Raw genomic sequence first — 19,309 nt, 5'->3', positions numbered from 1 at the left:
ATCTATAAAAATAAACCTTTCTATTTTAGTCGATTGTGAACCTGTAAAATAGCAGACCCATTCCAACACGCTCCTTTTTCTCTCTTTCCCATGATTTTTTTTTTCTCTCTCTCTCTCTCTCTCTCTCTCTCACCCTCAGTATCTAACCCCTCTCTCTCTCACCTTCTATCTCTAACCCCCCCTCTCTCTCCCTCTCTTTCTCTCCATCTCTCCATCTCTCTATCCCCTCCCCTCTCTCATTCCCTTTATCACTCTTGTGTTTTCTCTCTCCCTTTTTAAAATTCTTTCAACTTCTCTCTGTCTCTCTGTCTCCGTCTCTCTGCCTCTGTCTCTGTCTGTCTTTCTCTCTGTCTCTCTCTCTCTCTGTCTCTCTCCCCCTCTCTCTCTCTTATAGCCCTCTCCCCATCCCTATTTTCTTCTCTCGCTCTTTTCCCGGTTTTTCTTATTACACTCACATTAGACTGTGTGCATGTGTCTGTCATAACATTATCTTTATGACCTATTTAATATATTCAAACATGAATCCGTTGGTTTTAGACAAACGTTCGTCTTATATCGAGATCGTGCATCCGCGTGTAATCCAGGATGGTTTCGACAGTCGTCATCGTCGGTCAACGTCTCCCTCGATGTCGCAGCATCACAAAAACCTGCAGTACATGTTTGCCACGAAGGAGAAGGATTTCCATTTGATACTGACGTTGAACGAAGGTTTGATCTCGCCTGGCTTCGTCCTGGAGAGACGATCGTCGTCGAATGTGTCTCGAACACGTTTTCAACCAGCGTATGAACGTCATCGTCATTGCTCTTATCATGGAGTGGTTCGTGGCCACGCAAATTCCCAGGTCGCTGTCAACGTGTGTCGTGGATTGGTGAGCCTTTGTTGAAATATCGTCATACTACTAATTTTAGGAGAAATATTGGGAAGACTGTTCATGTATAAGTTGTATGTATTGTTCTTAACAGTCCATTACAGTCCATTTAGTTTGTTATTTACCTAGTACCGAATCTCTCAGGCGTTCATATGATGGCATTAATGACGTTGAGAAAGGTAGGGTGGAAAGAAGATTTTCATGTTACCGAAAAATGTAGAGGAATTTATTTTGCGATGTTCCCTTAAAATGTCGAACAATGTGAAATTACTCTCCTCGCCAAGGGTATCATTGTGAATATTGCTGTCATTAACGTTATCATTCTATGTTTACGTTCAATATATACTTCCTTGTTAAAAATAATGATTGTAATTACTATTAACGATATGCCATCATCGTGTTGGTTTATCCGACTTATATTTTGACTATATCATTAGAGGGGCCTCATTTCACTTGGAGAGGAGGAGGATTTCTTTATCGAACCCGTCAATGCATCGACATATGATAAGGAGAGTAACGACGGTTCGCATATCATCTACAAACCTTTATTGAATCGAGGAAAAACGAATTCGACTCCTAATGATGCCTTCTGTTCAGACACCGGTAAGTTGAAAAATAATAATGACAATAATAATAATGATACTAATGATAAGGACACAGATAATGATAGTAACAATGATTATAATAAGACCAATGATTACATTAGTAATAATAATCACTGTTTCTTATGAAGCACTCTGTTACAACCGACCAATGGGCTTACAGTATTATTATTACCCTGGACACCAAATTCTATTCCGCGCATTCTCCACTCCCTGGGAAGCATTCCTTTTTAGTGCCGCGGCGAAAATACTAATTTAATCAATCGACCATCGTATCCCAACGGATACCCATTTAGCACCTCGGTAATATTGATGATTGGATTTACTTCATTGAATGGATGGTGTCAGGATGGTGCCAAAAAGTGCAATTTTAGGCACCATATTGAGTCTATTTGATACATTGCAATTTCGATGGTTCAAAAAGTTTATCATATGAAGATCAACCATTCATTTCTAGACACAACTTATGATTGTATATTGACCATTACACATCAATCGACATTATACCTTTTAAACAGATGAAACTTAAAATAGGATATTTTATCTCTATCGACACTTTACGAATTATGGGAAAATTACATATAATATACATCTTCTTATAACATATCGATAATATCAAGATGCCAATAAAAGCATTTGTAAACAACTAAGACATCATATGAAAATGCACATTTTCGATGCATGTGGATTATTACAAGATATAAACTTACGCAACTGAATAGTTATGACAAACCAAACTTTAATATCACAATAGTTAAACCAGGGAGGTGAGACTTTAAAGTCTCACCTCCCTGGTTAAACTTGGCGATATTTGGGCGATGTATGCCCACCTTCGCGAAAGCAAGGAGGGTAGCTGGTATCTCTTTGGCGAAAGCGTCTCTACGTCTTTGGATCACACATTTCCCTTGGTTTGACCTCATTAGGGCGGCGTGTGGACATTCCACGATTACGTAATGAGAAGGTCATCTATTAGCGACCTGCTTGTCGCGTGTGACCTTGTATGACCCCTTACACCTGTCAATTATGACATGCCGTCCTTGTCCTCCTAAGGTCACGAATGTTTTGATGCACTAGTCTAGTAGTCAGAGACCCCGGGTAGAATACTTTTCGAATATGCATGTACAATGCCACTCTTTAGACCAAAAATATTTGGACCTGTGAATACACTGCTGCACTAGTTTAAAATGATTTTTTTTTGTCTTGCTAAATTACTTGGACTTAAAAAATCAGAAGGCTAAATAGGTTCATTTATGTGTGACTGTAATTCAGTCATGAACTTAGAAAGAAAAAAAATAACCCGAGGCATTTTGCTGCTGTTGATCTCCTACACCTAACAGAGGAGTAGAAGGACGAGGGAGAGGAAGGAGGAGAAGAGAGGGAAAATAAGGAGGAGGAGAAGAAGAAGGAGGAGGAGAAGAAGAAGGAGGAGGAGAAGGAGAAGAAGAAGAAGAAGAAGAAGAAGAAGAAGAGGAGGAGAAGAAGAAGAAGCTGAAGAAGAAGAAGATTCGATCCCAAAGTATAAGAAGAAAAGGAGAATAAGAAAAAGAAGGGAAAAAAAGAAGAAGAAGAGGAGAAGAAGAAGCTGAAGAAGAAGATTGGATCCCAAACTAAAAGATAAATAAGGACTTTGAAATTGGTGTGACTCAGGAATTACGATTGCGAAGCTGCAATTTCGTGACAATTCACGTTACGCGAGTGTATAATGTACGTGGCAAGTTATAATGGTTAAACGCCTCGAACTTCGGAAACCCATCGTGTATTTTTCTTTAACTTTATTTTAGGCTTTAGATAACGAGAGTCAGGCTCGACTAGCATATGTGCTATTTTACTCTACTTTACCATCGATCACAAACAATAGTCATTTATTGTTTTACTCTTGACACTAAATTTTTGTATAACTATTTTAATAATTTTTTATAATGTATATCGCTGCAGAAAACATGTATTTTAATTCATGTCATGTTTATATTTATGTTATATTGACATTTATTTTTCTTTTTTCGATGTTTTCAATGGTGGTGAATAAATTCAATTTAACCGCATCCAATATACCCGTCAAATGACATATATCCCTATTTTATTCTACAGGTACATGGCACCATGACGACCCTGCTTCGAAGAGAGCTGGACGTCGGGTACGAAAGTCAGTTAGCATGGAGCGAACTGTGGAAACCTTAGTGGTCGTCGACCAGTCCATGATTGAATACCACAAGGACGAGGACATCGAGACCTATGTGCTCACCATCATGAATCTGGTAGCTATCATTCAATTTGATTCAATGAGTTTTGTTTACATTGCTATCTATTGAAGCATAAAATGGTAACAATTTGTAAATAAACTGTATCGCGACAAAATAATTCTTCCAGAGATAATACGGCTGTTCATCGTTCAAGTTTGTGAATTAGGCATGGAAGTGATGACATAAACAATATGTAAGATCCGAGCAAACATTAAATGGGGGGGGGGGGGGGGGGTGGTGAAAATACCTTGAAAGATACATGTAAAACAAAATCCGATGCGCATTACTCTTTTGTATTTAAAACAAAATAAGATAAAAAGATAGGCCGATGGGCGATGGTAATATATACATTATCATAAATCGTCCTGCCTTCTTTTCATCTTGTACTGATATTAAGTCTAACTTAAGAAAAATATGTGAAATAAAAATCAATCGCTAAATGTTTTTGTTTTGTTTTGTTGCGTACCCAGGTGGCTAAGTTTTATCGTGATCCGAGCATTGGGAACTTGGTGAACATCGCCCTCGTGCGCCTGATCCTCTTAGAAGACCAACAGGTGAATCATGGCTGGAATTTATTCTTTTTAAGAGAGAGAGAGAGAGAGAGAGAGAGAGAGGGGGGGGGGGGGGGTTCCATTCCAATTTGATAGCAAGTTTGGTTTGCAATATTACCACTCAATGCATTCACATCCTTCTTCGTATCCTTCACTATGATCATGACGGACAAAGAAAGCGGACAAAATATACAGTTCCTCAGGTAGATAAAGGAACATCCCTTCACTGCTATTATGTAAAAATGTGTAGAACAGGTGTCACATGCATATTCACCTGTTTTACTCATTTTTACATAATAGCAGTGAAGGGATGTTCCTTTGTGTACATGAGGAACTATTTATCATTTGCTGTGTTAAGTTTAATTTGTTTGTAATCCATGTATTATATTTATCATGTTTATTGTAAATGTCTATTTCAACTTCTACTCAGCAGTCAGTTCTGAGTTTAGACATTAATATCATATACACTTTTTTATTATAGGACGACCTAGAGATCTCTAACAACGCAGACGACACATTGAATAGCTTCTGTGCATGGCAAGACACATTGAACCCGGAAGGGGATGAGCAACACAATCACCATGACAACGCAATACTTCTTACCAGGTGAGCTAACTACCATTCAGGCTCTCTTTCACTCCCTCTATAATATATACATTTTTTGATTCTCTTTAGTGATTCTCTTTATGTTTCTGACACTTAACACTTTACTGCCTCATTCTTTTTCCCCCTGCATTCACCGTTTCTCTTTCTTTCTATTTACCCCCTTCTGATCGTGATTCAAACATAACAAAATTCAACTGTTGTCCAAATAGTTTCAAGTAGGCCTAACTAGAGACTACACACAGCTTCAAAGTTTTATTCATTTTCGAATAATGATTTTATTTAAATGAAATTTAGATATAAGGTTCTTCTTCTTTGCGTGCCATGTCCTGAGACGTTGTCGACCATGGAATGCCATAACTCTCTGTCTCATATTCTATGAAATAATCATTCTCCCCGAGATCAATTCCACTTTCAGAAATCCCACTCTTTAAGCTACTCCTCCTGAGAATCCTCCTTCTACCCCTACTCCTCCTCCCCTTTATTCTTCCAGTCAGTGCAAGATTTTCCGAACCATTCTTTCGAATAACATGACCCAATAAGCTCAGCTGTCGACCTCTTATATTATTCAGAAGCTTTCGTCTTGTTCCTGCCATGGCAAATACCATTAGATACTCTTTCTATCCATGAAATTCTAAGCATCTTTCTCAATGATGATACATTTATAATCATTGAATTTTTTTTGAAGGAAGGACCTGTGCCGTGGTTCTGATATCTGCTTCACGTTAGGGTTGGCCCACGTGTCTGGCATGTGCAATAGGAAGCGAAGCTGTAGCATCAACGAAGACAACGGCCTTGCTGTTGGGTTCACCGTGGCGCATGAGATGGGACACAAGTAAGAATAAGCGTAAATCAGTGTCATATCTAGCCGAATTACTTCCGGGGCAAACAATACATTTGGACCCCCTGCTCAAATTTATCAATTCAAAATATGAAACAGTCGGGAAGCAAAGCTATGTCATTTATTTGTTTTGAAATTTGAACCGTTAAAACCCCAATTTATGGAGTACCAAATAACAAGATCAAGAAGAAACCCATGCGAGAGAGTAACGTGACCAAACTTCAGAATTGTTGGCATATGAGACTTTAACAAAGTATTATAACGCATTTCGGCATTGACTGGGGGTGCATATATTCTTTAAAGACCCTAAAATTTAATGGTTTTCTTTCCCTTTCTCTGTCTCTCTTTATCTATTTTGTGCGCCTTTCAAGTACCACCCTGGGCACTTCCCCCGCCTCTGCACTCCATAAATACACCTCGGGTTAATACCATCTTACACTATCATCAAATATCAATATCATCAAATATTAAAAACGTAGGCATGTTAACTATTCCTAATTTCAACTTAATATTTTGCATAATTTCAGTCTGCAGGTAATTAGTTTTTGAGGGAGATGCCTCAATGATTAAGATCACGGTTCTAACAAAAGTATACGCTATCGACTGTGATGATTATGTAATCAGTATTTTGTCGTTACGGTAAAATAAAATAAAAACTTCCCAACAACGTGTTATGGTTTGCCCTCATATAGCTTTGGCATGCAGCACGACGGAATTGATAACCCATGCTCGTTTGACGATGACCGAGTGGCCCATATGTGATGTCTTCACGGGTTCCTAGTGGTCTTACACCCACAGCATGGTCCTCCTGCAGCAGAGAATACATCACTCGTTTCCTAGAGTAAGTACAAATATGGCGGCAGCGGTAGGATCATGGGGCCATTTTGGTTTTTATATTTTGAATCACATCAAATCAATTATGGACAGCGGTCCGTTATTGTGACGTCTTCCGGGTTCCAAGTGGTCCAACACCAATTACATGGTTTACTGTACCAGTGAGTAATTTCAGCAAGAATAAAATTATAATGGTGGCAGCAGTGGGATTTGAGGCCATTCGGACTTAAGATTGATCAAATGATATGATATGATATGATATAATCATTCTTAATGTCTTGGAGGTAATCTTACACCACTTCATGGTTCACCGTACCAGAGAGTACAGCAGAGTATAATTATGGTTGGAGCGATGGAAATATAAGGCCTGTTCAAATATGATGTCCTCATGAATTATAGTGGTCTCACACCACATGATCTACCAGCAGCAAGAGTAGATCATTGCTATTTGGAGTATATTGGCGACAGCGGTGTGATGGAAGGAAAGTCGGACTATGAACGGCTTGACAGAAGAACCTTTTTTCTTTAAAAGAATAAATATACGATTTAGAGATTGCTTTACCTAAAAATTCCCAATATTTAAAACAAAGCTATGGCATTTAGAATACCAAATTACTCACATTTCTTACAAAAAGATGATTTTGTTAATTAGTGATTGGAATTTGTTCTGAATCATGTCGTGAAAATTCAATATTATTTGCACGTACAATTATGATTTCTGCAGTAGTGGACGGGGTAGCTGCCTGGAGGATATGCCTTCATCAACACCTTACAAATATCCGAAGGTTCTACCGGGTGTCATGTACTCGGCAGACCACCAATGTCGTCTACAGTACGGACCGAATGCAACTGCCAGTCCCATGTTTGAAGTAAGAATCTTTGCGATTATCTTACACTTACATGTGTAATATCACAAAGACAAGGACAAATTTCAACTACCACTCTGTGATGGATAAATAAGAGGAGCGAGGCAGACAAATAATCAAGAAGTCGATCAGTTTTGGAATATTTGAAAAAATTAGGCAGGGATTATAAAAATTAAATCTTTAGCTTTTTGTCAAGTATTTTAGCGAGAAATTCCAATGTATTGGATAATGTTTAAAATTGAGTTCATGAGCATGACTACAGCATTTTCCATTGATGTAATACCCCAACAATCTTAAGCGTTTATTTCTACTTTAAATCATGTCTCTCCTTTTATTTGAAATCTTTCTTTTCCTTCTTCACTTCATTCCTTTCTTTGTCTATCTGTATCTATCTTTTAACTTTCCCTCTTTATTTTCCAACTTTCATTTTCATCTCTTTCTATAAACTCTAATTGCTTATACTCCATCACTCCACTCCGCTGAGTCCAGTCTGATCTCTGTACTACCCTGTGGTGTAGCGTAGGAGTCATGAGGAGATCACGCATGACAGCAGCTGCACAGGGCTCTCGGTGTGGGAAAGACAAGGTTAGTACCGTTAAAAAAAATAAAGGGTCACCTTCAAACATCTAGTGGTGTAATCTCACACAATAAGGCCCGAAGTCACAAAGGAAGGTTGTCGTAGGGGGTAGTTGTCGTAGGGGGAGTTGTCCAGAGGGAAGTTGTCCGGAGGAAGTAGGGGTAGTTGTCCTGGGGCATTGTCCTAGGGGGTAGTTGTCTGGGGGTAGTTGTCGGGGGTATTCATCTAGAGGGTGGTTGTCCTAGGGGATAGTTGACTGGGGGTGGTTATCCGGGGGGATGGATGTCCAGGGGTAGGTGCCCTAGAACCCCTAGCTAGACATTTAATAGGGGCCTCCAGAAATGTCTAAGCCATGGGGAGCTTAGAACAGTTTCTCCACGGGCTGTCAGATATTCGGCTTGAGGCCCCGTTGATAAGTGTTCTGAGGGCCGGTTATAGGTTGAGTTGGCCTGGTTACAACGGAATTCCCCAACCGAATTTCAGTTCCAGTCCGTTCCCGCATGAATGCTTCATTAATTGTAATATACTTTGGATCCATAATGCTATGCTAGATCTTGCAATAACTAATGCAAATTTATAAAACAAAGGTGAGGTCAGTAGATATAGGGTCGTCCCCCAAAATTGATAAAGAGTGTAAGAACAATATGATTTTAAAAATCCGTTATTGAACACTCGAGTACATGTCACATTCACAAACAGTCTCGACCGATTTGATCCTGAAATCCCTACCTCGACCTTCCGTCATAGTTACACATGCTTGGCTGGCTTGTTTTATTCACGGCCTAAAAACATTCCATTCACAAATATAGACATAAACGAATATTTATATAAAAAAATATGACTGAATTGCTTTCTTCAAAGTCATTAATGCAATGGCCTAGATCCTGTCAGGGCCAATGACATTATGTATGATTGTTGTTAAAGATATCTCTTCTTTGATTGTGTTCAGTGGTGTATATCTGGAGAGTGTATCGATATCGATGAACATCCCGTGGTCATCGATGGCGGATGGGGTCCATGGAGCGAGTACTCTGAGTGTTCCCTGACGTGTGGACGGGCCGTCAAGTCTAAAGAGAGACATTGTAACAACCCAAGGTATTCTTTTCTGACTTTTCGGATTGCCATCTCCATTATCTTATAAGATTTTGAAGTACATGTATTACGGTTTATAGCTTCGAAAGAAATATCACGATGGAGTAGAGGTGGTCAAAATTCATGTGCTCTTGACAGAGCTCCAATGATTGATGTACAAACTTTCTATGTGCAACCTGCTGAAGATTATAATGCAGCTACACAATTTTAGATATCGCTGGGTTACGGTCGTAATCTGATCAGTGGTCGTAGCTTAGATCGTAACATGGGCTTACTATACTTCGTGCAGTAATGTTCGTGCTGTAGAGAAACTGATCGGCAAACTAAAAAACAGCTCCAATGGGCGTTTTGAACGAAATCTTCGTCCAGGGCGCCTAGGGGATAATGACCATGTCATATTCCTGCGGATCGGTGTTCCTTCACTATTAAACACAACTGCGGCGACAGCCAGCGAGTCCCCAGACGAATCATTCCGGGTAAAGTTTTACGAATACCAACTCAGAGAAATTAATCTTTTTTTTTTTTTACCATTGCTCCTGTAGTCCATCTCATGGAGGAAGATACTGTGTTGGTGAGAGAAAGAAGTATACCATGTGTAAGCTTCAGGTACGTATACTATTAACTTAAATCGACTAATTTTGAAAAACAACTATAGATGGAAGCATGACAAAATATAGGGTTCAGAAACATCGATTTACGTACCTTGGTCCTAGATAAGACGTTCATTCATTCAGGCAGTAATGTAATCAATCGGTGCAGAGAAGGGCAAGTCCAAGGTTTTGATCATTTGTTGCCCTGTACGTCACCAAGTGCTATAAAGTTCTGAACATAATTATACTGACTTCAAATGTATCTGGTCTGATTAAAGCTCTAGTATTGCTATTACGACAATGATCATATGTTCTAACATCTTATATCATCTGGTCTGTGACGTACGGGACACACTATAGCTTGGACTTACACTATTATGATACAGATGGAAAATATTTATGTTATAGTTGCAATGTTTAGATATGTATCAGTGGTAGAACCAATGGGATGGAGCACCTCTTAGATGTCTCATAGTTGTGACATGAACATTTCGTATAGGGGGATTAACAATTAATAGGACCCCTGGTTGCTAATGTTCGTTTTCTATTTCTTGTTGTAATTATACATATGTTTTGTGTATTCAATGTCACTTACAAATAAAAAACACTCTTCGAAATCATGGATTTGCCGGTACGGGTACAACGGTGCCTTCACCAGTTGTCGCTCGCCTCTTTATATAATTATTACAAATATAATACACACCAAATTGTTTCATCCTTATCTCGACTTTCAAAGTAAAACATGTATGTGGCTTTGATTCCGTGAAATATAAGTCATTGTTGCTTTTATTTTTTCTAGGATTGCGTTCATGAATCTGTGAGTGTTCGTGCCATGCAGTGTAGCACCTATGATACAATCCAATCGAATGGTACTCAACTCGCATGGATTCCAGTCGATGTCGAAGGTGCGTGGCGTAGTGGTTCATTCACTTCAAAGTTGAGGGTTCGAATCCTACCCCCCCCCCCAGGGATGGTTTGAGACTAAAATTCGGTTGGGAAATTTTGATGTGACCAGCCCATTCACTCTTCCTTCAAAGAAGCTTGGGGCCTACTAACTGTGTCTAATACCACAAGTCAACTGGCTATAAAACTGAGTGGCTCATGGCAAAAATTTCACCTCAAATTCCTTTCACTCATAATGGCCCCTGAACATCAGCACAATGTCCCTTGGCCAGGGTTAATCTACATTTCCATTGTTAGACAAAGGTGTAATAACATGGGGACTTTTCTTGGGAATTATAGATATTGATTTTTTTAAGGGGGGGGGGGGGGGTGATGTGACCGAGTGGCTTGAATCATGAAAAAAGTGTGGAGAATTCCTCCTTAAAATGTAGTAGAAGTATCTTCTACACGGAATGTATGAAAATATGTAATTTTACTTTCGCTCTTTTCTTCCTATTCTGACAGTGTGTCTTTCTGTATATATCTTTGTCTTTTCACTCTTTTCTTATAGGCTAATATAAATGATAAACAATCAATTTCTCTTGTTCTATTTTTTTGTAGATAAACCTTGTGAATTGTTTTGCAGACGTCGTGATCAAGCATTGATAAAGAAGAAGTCAGTTCACGTGACCAATGGAACTCCCTGTACTCGCTTCTCACGTGATATCTGCATTGACGGTATATGTCAGGTATGGGTTCCTTTTTTCGAAGGTTCATAGTTCCGAAAGTTCATTAATTCGAAGTTCATATCCCCCCAAAACACAAACAAACGAGATAGGGTTCATAATACCGAAACCCTGTATCGTTTTTCGGAAATACTTACCTTCGAAATTATGAACCAAATCTAATATTCGGAAGAATGAACCTTCGGAATAATGAACCTTGTTTATTTTCGGAATTATGAATAATAAATGGAATACATCGAACAGAAGATATAGAAGGGGGTGCATCAAAGGCACTTGTCCCCGTCCTAGTACATGAAAACTACTTTTACAATAATTTCATTTTATGTTAATGGAGAATATATTTAAACTTGCAGTATCTCTGTATTTAAGTATTATATGAAGCTCATATTTTGAATATAGCATAGCCATATGGTACCCCAATCATACTGAAGAACAAATATATTTTTTAGTGATTGGTACCTTTTAAAAATACGCTTTTCCCCCCAGATGGTTGGTTGTGATAATGTTGTCAGCTCAGGGGCGGTGGAGGACCGATGCGGTGTATGCCGCGGGGATGGGTCATCCTGCCTTACAATTCAGGATAGTTTCAACACGAAATATGGACGAGGTTTGTACGATTGGAACGATTCATACATCTATGTCTCCTTTTTGTTATATTGCATACAATGTATGATTACCTAAATTTTATTTGAACAACGCGATAGCAACTTCTTATGAAAAATAAACCTTAGACAGTTTCACTGACCTTGTACGTTCGACTACATTGCAAAGACGTAATATGTAATCTGAACATGATTTCTATGAAATATACAATAGGGTATTGAATTTGCCCCTTGATTGAATTTTTTTTCTCGAATGTAGTTGCCATCGGGTTTTGGTGAGTGGGACCTTATTGTACAAAAAAAAAATGCTTGAGAATTGAGAACAGCCATTTTATTAGAAGAAGACTTAATACATTTTATCCAAGCAATAATTTCATCACACAAAAAAAAAAAAAAAAAAATCACCAAAAAAAAATATATGTACCCTCAATGCAATGGTTAAGGGTTCGAATCACATACCGGCACCAACGTAAATTGGCAAGACATTTATCCACTTTTGCCACTCTCCACCCAGGTGTAAACAGGTACCTGGCAATGCTGGGGTAATAGGAATTGCAGGGTTCCACATGAAGAGCAGTATTAATAATGATGTTGCTACCCTGGGTAAATAAGACCCCAATTATAATTGTAGTTTATATTATTGTAGGTTATGTGGAAATCACCGTCATCCCTGCCGGTGCTAGGAACATCGTGTTGGATGAATTGGTCTCTTCCCAAAACTACCTGGCCATTAGCAATGCATCAGGACATGACCTGCTAAACATGGATTGGTATATTGATTGGAGCGGGGAGTATCAGGCCGCAGGGACCATTATCAGCTACGAGAGGATAGACAACAAAGAACGAGTGGAGATACTAGGTCCCATCAGCGAACCACTGCACATCTATGTAAATAGGGGCTTCACTGGAATATCTTTCATGGGATTGTGTTTCATAATAATCATAATAATCGGAAGGGATTTCCTGATATATTATATCAACAAAAAATGACATAGATTATTAACAAGCAACGATAATAGCAATACTAAACAAAACAAACAAACTCACTTTTTGAAATTTGTTAAGTAGTTTTGAAATGTGCATTTACGAGACAAAAAAGAAAAGAAAAGGTTTCTAGAACCATTTTTGAATAGGCAAATATACCATGGATTTGACATACCCCATCAGTAATATATGTACCCGCCTGACAGGTTGAAAAGAAATATCTCTGTCGGTTAAACTGGTTTTGGAGTATCAAAAAAAAAAATTTATACTTGTATGATTTATTGGGGTAGATGTGCTGATCAACTGTTTTATAGTTTGCTTTGTCATTGAGTTTTAAAACAATAACATATTTTTTGTCAGGTATTGATTTCAATAATATATACCCATTGTCCCATTAAATTGTTAAACACATCATGTACGTCGCATCAGAAAATATGTGATAATATTTTCCCTCTCTCCTTTTTCAGCTCATATTTCAACGAGCTCAGAACCCTGGCATAACATACAAGTATACCATGCCGAGAGAAGGAAACCAGACTGCTGTCATGCCGCAGTTCTTCTCCTGGGTCTTTACCGATTGGTCCCCGTGTTCTGCATCCTGTGGCATTGGTTAGTTGTCCTTATCCCTTGTAGCTACATGTATGTTCTGTGAAAGCTTTAAAGTGCTAACGAACCGGCAAATTAGGCAGATTCAAAAACAACGAAACGAGGAGAGATTATCAGAATTCTCGTTATTTCTTGAGACGAAAAAATGAAAAGAATCTTGCCAATGCAGTTGATTATTTTGTTGGAAAAGGACAGCCAAAAAGTATTCATCAAGTCCTTGACTTAAGCTTCTCTAAAGAGGAGGCAAGGGAACATGATCAGTTTTTCAGTTGGTCTCGAGGAACATCTTAGGAAGTCAAAGTTATTAATTTAAGACTGGTATCACGCGTTTTGGTCCTTAGTACTGGTTGATTTCACGACGTTCTGGCATTGCTATCTCTTCTTCATTATCCTCATAATTTGATCTGATGAGAAATTTATTTCGTCTTCATTTCGTCTTCTCGATGGCATTCTTCCATAAAGGGTTTTTATCATATATATATGTCCTGTGGTTCGTACAGACTTGGACCCTGTTTCATAAAACTTCTTATATGTAACAAATGTTAAACCTCAATGACGAATTTGCTCTCAGCCAATCAAATACAATGATTTCAGTAACTTACAATGTTTATTGTTCTCGTTTCTAAGTTTCAAGAAAACAGGGCCCCGGTTATTCACATTTTGGACTGACCATTGATGTCACCATTAAAGCAGTAGCGACTTAGGGTCGAAATCTGGTTATTGTATAGGGAAACCAAAAAAACCGATCGGTAGACTCACTTGGTTTTAAATACATTGATTCACGTTGTACGATGGTCCAAACCTAACTCTTTAATATATTGAAAAACAATTATGCATTATTGTTGCATGCTTTTATTAATTTGTAATGAATTTGTGTTTTTTTTTACTGCGATATCAGGTTATCAGCGTTCGAGTGTGATCTGCAAAGAGTTGATAGCCGGCTTGGTTGATGACCGATACTGTGAAGGCATGAAACCAGACGATACGCAGCAGACATGCAATGAACAACAGTGCCCTGCCACGTGAGTTTGTTTTTCACCCAGTAGGATCATTCAGCAAAATCTTTCATTTTCTCCAGCCATTGAATAAAATCTGCATTCCATTTAGCGTGAAGGCGAGGCTACGTCTGTGTGAGGCCCTTTGGCCTATACAATGTTGCAGTCAGTAATATTTCTTGTTCCCACCATATTTTATCTGCGGATGACATTTTAAATAATCTCCAAACAGTATGGATGATGATAAATTGTATGTCTTGTCTTCCTGGACAAATTTTGTAGTTGGAAGATCAAGTTATGAAACTTATCACTTGATTCCTTTGTTAGTACTGAAGCCTCTGATGATTTGTGTAACATACATAAATTTCAAAATTGCACTGAAGTTATAAAAAGACATGTCAGGTTCGCACAGAATAGTTCTTGACCAATTCGTGTTGCTACAGATGGTGGGAAGGGCCTTGGCAACACTGCACAGGAAGCTGTGGAGAGGAGGGGCACAGGCAGCGATGTGTCTTCTGCATACGTGGTTCCACCAACGGCGAACAGACTGTCCTCGATGACGTCGACTGCCTTAGTCAGGACCAAGAGAAACCCGTCACTGAGACCACATGTGCGGTTGACCTGCACTGTGAATCCAATGACAACTGGCAGACAGGAGAATGGTCGCAGGTAAGCGCGTGAAGATGTTCGTCATACAGAACTGTGCGATATGGTATTGGAGGAATAATACTGTTAATTCAATTTGATCTAACGTGAGTAGTCAACATGTCGACAGCTTTTGACTATTGCTCTTGAATATAGGCATAATGACATAAACAGGGAGGATAAACACAGGAAATACATTTGGAAACGAAGGATTTTACTGCAAATTGCTCGAATAAACTGTTATTATATAAGGTTATGGAGTAGATTCGATATTTTCCTAAAAGGTTTTGTGATCTACCACTATACCCCTACTAAATGTTCATAATATAAATACCATACCATACATGAGAATGATTTATTCCTATATATTTCCCTTAAAGTGTTCCGTTTCGTGTGGCGGTGGGTGGCATACCAGGTCTGTTATCTGCACGAACGTCATCAAACCTTGCGATGTTGCAGGAAAGCCCAGCGACAGGAGACCATGCTTCTTAGATCAATGCCCTAGGAGACAAGACTTCTACAACGCTATGCCGGAGGCTCCTGAAAGCCGCTCCTACGCGGACGAATCTTCACTAGAACCCTCATCAGCGAGCGTGTCCGCTAGCAGTGACTACCCAGCGAATTTCGGCGAGTGGGAGAAGAAGATTGCCATCCAGAAACACGAATCGGCGGCTAATAGCACAAAGCTGCACCCGCCTGTGCCATCTGAAGAAGCGCCTCATAAACCTAACTACGAATTGAACATTACTACCCATGACATTGATGTCATAGAAAAAGAGCGCAAGGATTCTACAATAAACCAACTTCCTGTTGTGCCAGATTCTCCGTATGTAAATTTTATCTTATTCCCATCTGCCCTAAACGACAAGCATCCACCGGCTTCAGATACTGCTACTCGTCTGCAACATCAGTCTCAAGAGCCTTCGTTTGGGTGGTCAAAACAACCGTGGCAGCCGGTAGGTTCCGACCTTAATAGCTTTCTTTATTTGTAATTCTAAGCATTTTGACAGGGGCTTTCATGAACATAGACACGGTGTCAGAGCTCGACAAGTGATGGTAATGCCGCAGAGCATGAAACTTGTATTTAAGCCTTTTTTTTAGTACAACGTGGATAATATTTGTATAGGAAATAGAAACTAATATGATGTGAAATGATACCTTAAATGTCGCCAATATATGTCGATATATCTAACATTGAATAAACATCTAACATTGAATGTACTACATAAATTGTAAATTTTATTTCGGAAGGGTGGAATGAGTGGCCCATTCCTCACCTTTTCACAACTTTGTTGGTCCTATGTCAAGCGTTTCACCAAGCTGTAGGTTAACAAACAATGTGATAGCTAAGTGGGGGGGGGGGGGGGGGGGGGGGGGTATGTTTCCCACTTCTACATTCCTCTGATGCCCACCCATCATGTCATTATCATCTCAATTTCTTTCACAGTGCTCTGTAACTTGTGGCGATGGTATCCAACAACGAATAGTGGAGTGTGTTGATAGAATCACCGGCCAGAGGACACCAGGATGCTCCCAAGAAAATCAACCCGTTTCATTGCAGTCTTGTAACTTGGGCATTTGTCCTCGAGGTATTATTAACAATGCATATGACTGTTATAATCATATATTAATTGCTCTAGTTGCTTACTAACAAGCATTTATGCTTTCTTAGCAGTCAGGTAAAATAACCTCCACTACCACTCAGTGGCGGATCTAGGGGGGGGGGGGCCCGGGGGGCCCGGGCCCCCCCCTTGAGAAAAAAATCATGTAAAATCACGTGATTTTACGATTTTGGGGGTTGGGCCCCCCCCCTGGCGCTCAAGGGGGGGGGGGGTGCAAATTGAAATTTTTTTGAGGATCAAAAAAAAAAAAAATGTGCTCCCCCCCCCCCCCCCCCCCCCCCCCCCCCCCCCCCCCCCCCCCCCCCCCCCCCACTGAGCGAATTTTTGGCCGGCGCGTTTTTCAAATTTTCGGGAGCAAGAAAAAAAAAAAAAAAAAAAAAATTGTGCTCTGTACACCCCCCCCCCCCACTGAGCGACTTTTCGGCCGGCGCGATTTTTACATTTTCGGGAGCAAAAAAAAAAAAGTTGGGCCCCCTCCCCTAAGAAATCCTGGATCCGCGCCTGCTACCACTACAACTACCCTAATCATTGATAACCAAATTGTAATCAAAATAAGAGAAGACGGAGAAACGGCGTTCTCATTGACGGCGCACTCGTCAACCATCGTCAGTGACCTGCATTCAACCACTCACCAACAAACTAGGTGACGTTGCAGTTTTCTTCTCTACTGCTCCCAAACTCTGGAAAAGGCTCCCACCTAACTTAATAATCACCAACTTTAGAAAAATTCACAGAGTTTGAAGCCATATCTATTCTGAAACCATTGCCCCGTTACACAAAACTTACCATCGATGGTAATTTTGCCATTAATGGTAACTACCATAGAAACCTTGATTTTGATTGGCTGTTGAGTCCCGTTACCATGGTAGTTGACATTGATGGCAAAGTTACCATTAATGGCAAGTTTTATGCAACGGGGTCCATATGCATTCATTTAACTCACACTGTCACTGCTTAGTAATTTTTATATATTTTTACTCGAACGCTGACCCAGGGATGACATATCTTGACGCTTTGTTTCCAGTGATAAAAAAGCGAAATAATGAATACCATCTATTACTCTTGTTATTAATTAAATGTTTTTGTGCATAAGGTCTTGTGAATATTACAATTTTTGATATATACTTTTTTATTTTCTGTTAACAGTTTGTAGGAATACACTCAGCAACACCATGTGTTTGATGATCGTCCAATCAGGAAGCTGCTCTCAAACACACTTTCGTGAAAGATGCTGCAGAACCTGCACCGAAGTCAGATAGCGTTTCCTTTTGCACATGTAATCTGTAGAACTTTGGACAGTACTGAATGTTAAATGTCTCCATCCGCGTATAGTTAGATAAAAGCGTAAATATAAAAACGGCGGCTGAGGAATTTGATGAAGTGTGTTAATGAGTAACAGAGCCAAGACCTTTTGCGAAACATTATTTTCAGATTTGTAAATTATTTGTATGTTTAATCGTTACCCGTTCAAAATTTAGATTTGTTTATATATATACTGTTCTTGAGAATTTTTGTTATATATTATACTGTTACAATGCCGCTGTACTGATTTCTTGTGTGTAGTTACATGGTTTCCGCGAGATAACCCCCCCCCACAATAATCACATACACACACAGACACACGTACACGCACACGCACACGAACACGCACGCCACAGCCGCCCACACACACGCAACCACACGCTCTTCCACACACAGAAAAATCTGTTTGGATGATAGAAAATCATAATCCATACTAATTTACTGTATGATTTTGTATGGTCGCATGTTCGTATTGTTTTAGGAGGCAATTGATTGGAATTTATAGACCTTTAAATTTTGCCTTTTATGTGATTCTTGAGTATAATGTACACGTGAAGATAAGTTATATATGATTGAATTAAAAAATATCTACTGTTTCAAAAACCTTAAACTTTGTGTTTGTTATTTTGTATAAACAAAATAAATTGTCTATGCCATTCTTATTGAATGAAAAAAGTGGATCAACACGTAAACTAAACCATTAGAAACTTCATGATCATAAAACAGAATTAATTTTAACACCCACACTCACACGCACATCCACACTCTTACATGTTCATATACAGTACATGTATATTAATGTAATGATGTATCTTACATAACTGTATTCTTTAGCCTTTCCAACTTTTAAACCGCTGGTGTAAATAACGCCCTTTTTGAATACATAAGTTTAGACTAAAAGGGCAACCCAACCAACCTTTGTAAAAAGTTCATTCAGGAAAAAAAGGGAAAACAAATGAGTGAAAGTTTGTAGTAAATCGAACGAATAATAAGAAAGTTATTAATGTTTGAAATATGAGATCACTAAATCTTAGCGAATCTCAAATTGGCAATTTGGTCAGTTGGTTGTGACCTAGCCATGGATAACCCAGTTTGTCGTGTACAAAAATATTCATTTTTATTTTCTCTTGTGCCCTCTCTTTTGGGGGATATCATATTGTTATAGGTACTCTAAAAAGAGAAGGCCCTCGTTATTCATGCATTTTGAAGAAAAGCAACAAGAAAATATAGTCATTTTGTGTATTGAAACAAATGAGAAAG

At 39.1% G+C, this 19,309-nt stretch overlaps 2 protein-coding genes across 2 annotated transcripts; both read left to right on the top strand.

Annotated features, from left to right (window-relative positions):
• Positions 1-626: 626 nt before the first annotated feature.
• On the top strand, positions 627-6,450 carry LOC115920667 (A disintegrin and metalloproteinase with thrombospondin motifs 7-like; the record flags this gene model as incomplete). The annotated part of the gene is made up of 7 exons (XM_030977024.1): positions 627-869; positions 1,307-1,472; positions 3,560-3,726; positions 4,182-4,265; positions 4,744-4,868; positions 5,554-5,700; positions 6,399-6,450. Coding segments are annotated over exons 1-7 (984 nt in total), but the record flags the coding sequence as incomplete, so codon positions are not given.
• Positions 6,451-6,455: 5 nt separating this feature from the next.
• On the top strand, positions 6,456-18,391 carry LOC115920786 (A disintegrin and metalloproteinase with thrombospondin motifs 7-like). The gene is made up of 15 exons (XM_030977450.1): positions 6,456-6,547; positions 7,265-7,409; positions 7,896-7,991; positions 8,933-9,078; positions 9,618-9,681; positions 10,465-10,570; positions 11,169-11,296; positions 11,780-11,900; positions 12,542-12,783; positions 13,347-13,488; positions 14,384-14,507; positions 14,924-15,149; positions 15,506-16,081; positions 16,573-16,714; positions 17,894-18,391. The coding sequence occupies exons 1-15, from the start codon at positions 6,468-6,470 to the stop codon at positions 18,004-18,006; spliced, it is 2,451 nt and encodes an 816-aa protein (XP_030833310.1). The 5' UTR covers positions 6,456-6,467; the 3' UTR covers positions 18,007-18,391.
• Positions 18,392-19,309: the final 918 nt, after the last annotated feature.

The sequence above is a fragment of the Strongylocentrotus purpuratus genome, unplaced genomic scaffold (genome assembly GCF_000002235.5).
Source record: "Strongylocentrotus purpuratus isolate Spur 01 unplaced genomic scaffold, Spur_5.0 spur5_scaffold_9, whole genome shotgun sequence".
NCBI lineage: Eukaryota > Metazoa > Echinodermata > Echinoidea > Camarodonta > Strongylocentrotidae > Strongylocentrotus > Strongylocentrotus purpuratus.
Note: the sequence above shows the minus strand (reverse complement) of the source record. Positions and strands in the feature narration are given on the sequence as shown.

Excerpts from the sequence above, each read along its gene's own strand:
- LOC115920786 (XM_030977450.1), top strand. The coding sequence starts at position 6,468 with ATGTCTTCACGGGTTCCTAGTGGTCTTACACCCACAGCATGGTCCTCC. Across the intron at positions 9,682-10,464 it reads ATACCATGTGTAAGCTTCAG|GATTGCGTTCATGAATCTGT; the intron begins GTACGTATACTA and ends TATTTTTTCTAG. Across the intron at positions 11,901-12,541 it reads CAACACGAAATATGGACGAG|GTTATGTGGAAATCACCGTC; the intron begins GTTTGTACGATT and ends ATATTATTGTAG.